The sequence below is a fragment of the Antrostomus carolinensis genome, unplaced genomic scaffold, assembly GCF_000700745.2.
Source record: "Antrostomus carolinensis isolate BGI_N321 unplaced genomic scaffold, ASM70074v2 scaffold52740, whole genome shotgun sequence".
Classification (NCBI taxonomy): Eukaryota; Metazoa; Chordata; class Aves; order Caprimulgiformes; family Caprimulgidae; genus Antrostomus; species Antrostomus carolinensis.
The window spans coordinates 1-8,963 of NW_010287368.1; the positions used below are offsets into that span (position 1 = coordinate 1).

An 8,963-nucleotide genomic window follows, 5' to 3' on the forward strand; every position below is an offset into this window, starting at 1 on the left:
TGGTGCCTCCATCAAGGACATCAAGAAGGCCTACCGGAAACTGGCACTGCAGCTCCATCCCGACAGGAACCCTGACGACCCCCGGGCGCAGGAGAAGTTCCAGGACCTAGGGGCTGCCTATGAGGTGAGGCTGGGGGCTGCCAGCTCCCCCCTGCACCGTGCCTGTGCACTGGCACCACTGCTGCGGTGTGGGGCAGGGTCGTGCAGTCTGTTGTGAAGGAACTCTGAGAACCTAAAATCCTCCCAGCCCTTCCCACACTGGGAAGGTTGGTAAAACATGCTGGGAGCATGAAGCTGAGCTTGGCCACCAAGTTTAGGAGCAGAGGAAATGGCAGAAGGATGTGTCAGAGGAGACTGAGGTTGGCCATGAGGAAAAGGTTCTTGAGGCAGAGGGTGGTGAAGCACTGGAACAGGCTCCCCAGGGAGGTGGTCATGGCACCAAGCCTGACAAGATTGCAGAAGCATTTGGCCAAGGCCCTCAGACACATGGTCTGAATCTTGGGATTGTCCTGTGCAGGGACAGGAGTTGGACTCCATGATTCTGGTGGGTCCCTTCCAACTCACAACATTCTGTGATTGTCTCACGAGGCTTCATCCTGTAACACCTGGGGGAAGGAGAAAGGAGGGCTTCTAAGAAACGTAAAGGCCTTTCTATAAGGTGCAGGTGCAATCCCTCCTCCCCTATTACTATATTCAATTTCAGATATTCTACCAAGTGAAAAACAAAGGTAGAGAGGATGTCAGGCTGAGCTTCTTTTGTCAGAGGACAATAAAAGACCTTAGTTCACTTAGTCCAGAGAAGAGGAAGTCAGCAAGTTTAAGTTATTTGGTATTCATTTGTAGTTCTTTGAGGAAGAAATAGAGTTGCATCAGCTATTAAGTACTGGCACAGGAGTGAGTGAGTGTGTGTATGTACGGGGCCGGGCTGTGAGTCTGAGCTGATAGGAGATGCAAGGTGGTTGGCTTGCCATTTAGAAGGCATTAAGGTGGAGAAAAATAGGTGTTAGGTCACATATGCATGAGGATCCCTGTTGTTTTCATGATAATATAGTAGTGTACAAATGACACCTGACACTAACCATAGAACCACAGACTGGTCTGGGTTGGAAGGGACCTTAAAGCTCATCCAGTTCCAACCCCCCTGCCGTCAGCAGGGACACCTTCCACTAGACCAGGTTGCTCAAAGCCTCATCCAACCTGGCCTTCAACACTTCCAGGGAGGAGCAGCCACAGCTTCTCTGGGCAACCTGGGCCAGTGTCTCACCACCCTCACAGCAAACAATTTCTTCCTCACATCTCATCTCCATCTCCCCTCTTCCAGTTTCAAGCCATCACCCCTTGTTCTGTCACTCCCTGCCCTTGTCACAAGTCCCTCCCCACCCTTCCTGGAGGCCCTTCAGGTACTTCAGTTTATCATATAGATTGTTTTATTAGCCAGATGTTTTAAGTCCAAGCCCACTTTCTCTGTTACATATGTACATACTAATACAGTTTAGGCAGGGTGATATGATCTGTTTCTTCTACGTTCTCTGTCCTTTTTGTTCTCCCTTCTGTCACTGTTGGTTTACATCTGTCCCCCGTGGAGCAGAGGGCCCTTGGGAAGGTGTTGATCCACAGGAGTTCATAGCAGCGGTTCCACCAGGAGTTTGCCTGCACTGGTGGGGGTGTTTGGCTGGGAGGTTTGTGTCCTCTTTGAGGAGCTGAGCTTCAGGAGGAAGGGGTTTGCATTCCCGCTGCAGTACGGTGGTGCTGCTCAGCCTGCTGCTATAGCGCAGCATCTGCTCCCATCCCTGATTCTCCTGTGCTCTTCAGATATGCAAATATAAGACAAATGAGGAAGTGAGAGAAACAGCTTGAATGCATTTCTCCTTGGCCAGAAAAAAACCCCACATTATTTTTGTATCAGAGCTGTGACCTCATTTTAGTTCAGACTTACCTCTTCTGAAATAAATTGTCTGAACTCTCATAGGGAAGCCAGTGAGCATAAAGAGTTCTTTTGTGGAAAGAAGTATTTGTCACTTATCATTTGCAGCACCTGAAGATTGATGCATGTGATTTACTTTGACTGTGAGTCCTTTCTGTGAGTTGAGATCTTGTCACATTTGCCGATACTTTACACACGAGAAGCATTTCTCTACCTCTTCCCCAAGTCCCAGTTTATTCATGTCTTTGCCATAGTACCAGTTGAGAATACTTTTTTCTTTTAAAAACATTGGGGAGAAAATTGTTGTAAAATCAAATCAGCAGGGGCTGTGGTGGTGGGAGTAACTGGATATTAACTTTTCTGAGCAGTGACTGAGTCTGCCTCCTCCTAACCAGAGTTTTAGCGAAGCACAACAACCTCCAAGTTGTTCAACAGGAAGCGTGGAGTTCTGGTGCTAACACAACAAGCTCCTGCTGGGTCCTGGTGAAAATAAAACTAGGAAACCTCCCTTGAAAGTCTTCATTTGTGTGCTTCTTGCCAGAGGGAGATGCATCCGAACATTAAAATCCAGCATTGATGTACATGGTTTTTAAAATAGGTTTGGAAGGATTAACATTTTGATGTCCTGCAAGGTTTTTGTCTCTTTGTTTAGCCCGTACAGCTTGCAGATCCTTCCTGCTAAACTAGCCACAAGATGCACTGTGTTGGATTGTTTTGACAAAAAGGAGTTAAAACTGTATTTCCCTTATAACCTAAACCAGGATGGTTTTTGCCATAAAGCAAAGCCTGTGTTGGTAGTACTGCTGCTCAGGGTTTGGCTAGCTGACTATAGCAAAGTCTTCAGAAAAAACAGGGGGAAAGTGGGTTCATTAAACTTCTTGAACTTCCTTTAAACAGCCTGAGTGATTTCTACCCTGCAGCTGTGGCTGAAAACAGATGTTTCAGTTAGACAGGAGATTGATTCCATAGTCATTAGTTTCCAAATGGTTTGGAGCTTTAATTTCTGTGGGGTTTTTCTAAGCTTACCCATGGTAGTTGCGTCACTTTCAAGGCAACTTAATATCACAAACAGAAACTCCTTTCACTGGAGTAGTGTTCTCCAAAAGCCTGCAGAAAGAAGGAAAATTAATGGGAAGGGAAATATTTTGTGTTCTTTATTCCTTCCTTATTGCTTGTGGTATTGTCAGTACTGTGCAGTACTGAGACCAACAGATCACAAACAGGAAAACTTATCCTAGTCTCAGGAAATGTCTGTTTTAAAGTAAAATCTGAAGCAACAAAGGGAGAATTGAACTCTTATCTACAAGATGAAGCTATTAAAGTCACTGTTTTTTTTTTTCCTTATTGCTAGCATTTGTTGTTAGATACAATTTCAGGCTGGTTTTCATCATTTAACAAGCTTTTCCATGTTTCCACTCCTCTCCAGCCTTCTGACAGCTAACCTGGCAATTTTAACTTTCCAAAATACTATCAGCTGGGGAGGAAGGGGCAGGAAGACTAAATCTGACTGGAAACTTCTGCATCTCTGTGGAAGGAAAGAGCAAGGATTAATACTTAGGAATTTAAACTGAAGTTTTACGGTCTGGAAAGTCGCATGTGTTGGGATCTGTTATTCCTCCTCAATACTGAAGTTGCTTTTAACTTTTGCTGCCTTAAGGAATGAGCACCAGCATTCAAGCTGGTGTGGAGTTACCATATTTGTCAGGTTTGTTGGCAAACTTGTCATTGTTGCTAATTGTTAGGAAATAGCAGTTAGAGAAAGACACGTTCTGCGTGCTTGAAGAACAAACTGAAACGGGGAGCATTCTGTGGGTTTTCGGTGTGTCCTGCATTGTAGGAATTGATTTCAATTATTCCTTCTGATTCTTTTTTAATCCTTAAGGTAAACTCAGTATTGTTTATATTTTCTCTGTTGCTTCTGCTGTTTTAATAAACTAACTGTACTTTTTATGGGTTTAACTGATAAATGTTTAACTATTCTACTCCAGTGCAGCAAGGAAGTTCTAGCCAGTGCTTCTGTAATGTCAAGCATTGCTGCTTGTCCCCCAGTGAAGAGTACTGGTGAGCTTCCTCTGAGCTGTTTAACTAAGCCAGTTCAGTTGTGGGTGAATGTCTTGTCTGTTTGCATCACTTTGCCAGGTGCTGTCGGATGAGGAGAAGAGGAAGCAGTATGATGCGTATGGTGAGGAGGGATTGAAGGATGGGCACCAGAGCTCCCATGGAGACATCTTCTCGCAGTAAGGAGATTTTGCTACTTCAGGCTATTCTGTAGATGGAGCTTTAATTTTGTGGTGTTTGTGCACATGTTTGACATGGGCAAATTCTATGTTAAGGTTTTTTACCCAGTCAGGAGGTGCTGATCTGAGAATTTGAAGAAACACATTTACAGCGGATATCCCACGTGCAGTTTTCAGTTGCCTGTCTTGCATTGGTTCTTTCTCCAAGAGCAGTGAGTAGGAACCAGTGGTGTCTATCCACATGGACAGGTCTTACTCACTTGGCAAGCTGCGTCACCAGTGTTGGGCCCCTCACTCCAAGAAGGAGGTGCTGGAGCGTGTCCAGAGAAGGGCAACGGAGCTGGGGAAGGGTCTGGAGCACAAGTGTGATGAGTTCACAGCTGAGGGAACTGGGGTTGTTGAGCCAGGAGAAAAGGAGGCTGAGGGGAGACCTTCTGTCTCTCTCCAGCTCCCTGAAAGGAGGGTGTAGAGAGGTGGGGGTGGGTCTGTTCAACCAAGGACCAAGTGACAGGACAAGAGGAAATGGCCTCAAGTTGCACCAAGGGCAGTTGAGATTGGATGTGAGGAGGAATTTCTTTGCTGAAAGGGTTCTGAGGCATTGGCAGGGGTTGCCCAGGGCAGTGGTGGAGTCCCCATCCCTGGTGGGATTTAAAAGATGGGTAGATGAGGTACTCAGGGGTACGGTTTAGTAGTGTACAGGTACAGTTGGACTTGATCTCAAAGGTCTTTTCCAACCAAATAATTCTGTGATTCTATGATTTATAAGGTGCTGCAGCTGTATTAATTGTATAGGAACTTTTTTGTGTTCTCTGGTGTGTGATTGACGTTTAACCCGTTGCCACAGATCATGTGTTTGCTTTGGGGGTCGCTTTTTCTTTTGCAAAGTAATGCTGTAGTGACCTACGCTGCATTTTGGAGCAACTGCAGAATTTGGGTCATTACAACCTGAAAGCATTTGCATGTTGCTCAGGCAGAACCTGATCTTGTTTGTTTAAGGCCCCTTTGGTTCTACTAAGCACAAGTTTACTAAAATAATTCCTGAAGTTGCTTCTCTCACGGAATCCGTTTGAGTGAGAACTTGTGGAGTCTGGCAGTGTGTTTTGAGGAAAAACATGCAGACTTGCTAGGGAGTTTTCTCTCATCTTTCTTGTCCTTATACTACTGGAAACCAACCTGCTAGCATTGACTTGCAGTGTCAGAGATGGAGCGCTACTCAGTTTGCACCTTGTGGTGATGGTAGCTGAGCAGCAGTGCAATACATAGAGGACTTCCATTAGGCAGGGGTCAGATTTTGAGGTGTTGGCATTCAACTTCTGCTCCAAAACTTGTTTTCTTTAGTACAGAAAACTCTTCCAAAGTGACTGTTTTGTTTGAAGGCATTATCTTGTGTCCTCGAGGAGCAAAAAAGTGCTATCTGGATTTACTGTAGTGCTTTTTGTACTGTCAGGAGGCTGTTCTGTAGGGGCTTAGAAGCATTTGCTGAGCACCATGTCACTGCTGCATTGGGTGCCTCCTTCAGCAAAGCCTTGTTTGATCAGAATTCCTTCCTGAATTAATTGATGTGCTTCACTCCAGCTTCTTTGGGGACTTCGGATTCATGTTTGGAGGTAACCCTCGCCAACAAGACAGGAACATTCCTCGAGGAAGCGACATCATTGTGGACCTGGAGGTTACGCTGGAGGAGGTGTATTCAGGAAACTTTGTGGAAGTAAGTTTGGTCAGAATGATATTTTCTCCCAAAGAGTAGAACTAAAATAGATGCTCGTCTTCTCAGTATCTGGCAGTGACAGTGGAGGATGTTGTGATGCTACTTGCTAGTAGTTAACTGAAGAAATGATGCATTTATTCATCTCTGCCATCTGGCAGTTTCTTTAGAAAGAGATGCTAGTGGTAGCAGCTTATTTATCGGCTGTCAGTGACTAGCTGTACCTTTTTCTAATTGCAGCAGCCCAGTTGGAAAAGGTGTAAGTGGTCTGTCTTTAGAATTTAGTGGTATTTGAGGACCCATTCCTAAGCCTCAAATTCATTTAGCAATTCTTACAAAACCATGTTGAGGATTTTTCGTAACCTCTTTGTATGGGTAAACGTGTCACTGCAGGTTTCTGGATTACATATATGCGAAATATATGAAATGCCTTCATTTTTATTTTTTTTAAGGAAGGTACCTTTCTGGTGCTGACAATCCCTGCTATTCTGCATGTTAAAATTTGCATTGACTGAGTTTGTGTTATGAGTGTCTGGGTAAATGGGGAACTCCAAATAATTTTGCCCATTCTGTGGGACAAGGAAGTTATCATAATCAAAGTGTGAGGTGTTTCATCCTAGTGTTACCTTTCCTATTTAGAAAGGTGTGCAGGAAAAAGAAAGGAAATGAGAATAGTGGTGTCAGAGAGACTTCTTCTGGTATTTAGTGTGTGATCAGCAAGAGGTATGAGGTGAAAACTGTTGTCAGAATGTTTTGCTGAGGCTTTTTGGAGCTACTGTGGAGGCACCACACAAAAATAAATGATGTTCAGGCTGTTTGAGAAATGCAGACCCTCAAGGGGACGCAGGAGTCCTGATGTCAACCTCTTCCTCTCTCGTGCAGGTTGTCAGGAACAAGCCAGTGGCAAGACAGGCACCTGGCAAACGGAAATGCAATTGCCGGCAGGAGATGAGGACCACCCAGTTGGGTCCTGGACGTTTCCAAATGACTCAAGAAGTTGTTTGTGATGAATGTCCCAACGTCAAGTGAGTTTGCTCTTTACTGCTATCTGGATGTTTATTTCAGAACCTGCCACTAGATGGAGGAAAGTGCCTGTATTACTGGTAGGAACTGGGTAATTTGGAAAAACTTAACACAGGTTCCTCATTTCCGAGGAGCCAGACTTTATCCTTACAGTAGAGATGACCAGCTCTATTAAATGTAGAGCTCCCCAATCTGCTCTTTCAGCCCCTTGAACAGTCACTCATACTGCAGTGGAAATTCCACAACTAAATCTGAATAAACAAAGTCAGGGAAGCCCACAGTTTCCAGCTGGGAACAGTTGGACATGAAATGCTGTGGTGTAGTCACACATCCAGGTGCTGACTGTGCATTTAGGAGCTTAACTTTGCCTTCTCTACCAGATGAGTATCAGCACGCAGGAAAGGCAGCACTCCCTCTCCAGTTTTAGATGTGAGCACGGAGAGAGTATGCGTTAGCTTGTGGGGAGTCTTCTTATTACCCCAGTAATTATAAGTAGCTGCTATCACCTACTCTTGAAAACTTAGTGCTTGCTTGTTCTTCCTCTTGGCAGGCTCGTGAATGAGGAGCGAACACTAGAAGTGGAGATAGAGCCAGGCGTGAGGGATGGTATGGAATATCCCTTCATCGGTGAAGGTATGTACATGGGCACTGCCCTGCTGCTCACCTTTGACTTGCTCCTTTTCTGTGATGCAAGGCTGGTCTTCATGGCAGTGAAAGTGTCCAAGCCCTGCTTTGGTAACTGATCAGCACATGTGTTTTTAAGTGCCATGTCCTCTGCATGCTGCTGAAATCCAGGAGAATACTCTTTCTGAAGTCTGGATAACACTCCATTTGCTGGTACTGGGGGTGTGCACAAAAAAAGCTCTGAATCTGATGTTTTGGATAGCTTTTGAGTTAAGAGCATCTGCTCCAATATGTATCTGTTCCTTGAGTATGTGAGGAAATCTCCTCTCCCCAAAGAGATTAAGTCCTTCAGCAAGTAAAAGACACCAGTACTATGCAGGCAAGTCTTTCGGAACAGCAGAGAGGTAAAAGCTCATTGAGGCAGTACTCAAAGTCGTAGGTTCTTTAATAACAGATACGTGTAAGCAGGGTTTTAGTCATGTAAAGATCAACTAGTTGTTTTTCTCCTTGAGTATGTGAGCTGCAGAACTCTTTTGTATTTAACACACTGCTTGTTTCTTCAATTGTTACTAACTGAAGTTAGAGCTCCTTTAAACAGAGCTTTTCTTTCTTTTTCACAGGTGAGCCCCATGTGGATGGGGAGCCAGGTGATTTGCGCTTCCGAATAAAAGTTCTTAAGTAAGTAACTGGACCAGTTAGACTTCTCTTCTGGTTACTGTAAGGGAAGCTTCAGGCAATTTTCTGGCTAGCATTGCCCACTTGGTTAGCATGTAGCTTGCCCTTCAGCAGAGTTGGTGCAGTCAGGGGTCTGGTGCTCAGGGCTGTGTAGGATGTTCAACCCTGACAACGCTGGACTAGTAGCTGGATTCACCACTGTTAAGATGCTGCAATAATTCCACTTTTTATTTAGTTTGGCTTGAATTCTGGCATGAACTAGTAGTTCCTGTGTGGATCACATTAAATATCTGCTTTTTCCATAAGCATGCTATCTCCCTATTTTAAAGATATGTGCTACTAAGAAAATTGTGTGAGTCACAACTTCTTGACACACCTCACCACTCATTGCCCTAGAAATAGAAAGATTATTAGTAGTACAGGAAAATGAAGCTGAATTTAATTCATTTATTCTTCACTTCCTCTCCAATTTGTGAATTGTCCAAACTCACAAATAAAAGAGAGGAAGTTCAGGGATCTATTTCCCCTGTCAGGAAGGAGAAAAGTTACAATGTCTCTTATTTCCACAGGCACCCAGTCTTTGAAAGAAGAGGAGATGACTTGTATACAAACGTGACAATCTCGCTGGTCGAGGCACTTACAGGCTTTGAAATGGATATCACCCACTTGGATGGGCACAAGGTGAGTCAAAGGTTTCCTTTCTTGCTGTGTGTAAACAAAATTTCATAGAATCATAGAATTGTCTGGACTGGAAGGGACCTGAAAGCTCATCCAG

The 8,963-nt window shown here is 44.4% G+C and overlaps 1 protein-coding gene across 1 annotated transcript; it reads left to right on the forward strand.

The window, feature by feature from the left end:
• Window positions 1–7: 7 nt before the first annotated feature.
• DNAJB11 (DnaJ heat shock protein family (Hsp40) member B11) lies at window positions 8–8,869 on the forward strand (the record flags this gene model as incomplete). Its single annotated transcript, XM_010162616.1, has 7 exons — window positions 8–124; window positions 4,064–4,161; window positions 5,737–5,869; window positions 6,749–6,891; window positions 7,440–7,522; window positions 8,134–8,191; window positions 8,758–8,869. Coding segments are annotated over 7 exons (744 nt in total), but the record flags the coding sequence as incomplete, so codon positions are not given.
• Between the last annotated feature and the right edge of the window lie 94 nt (window positions 8,870–8,963).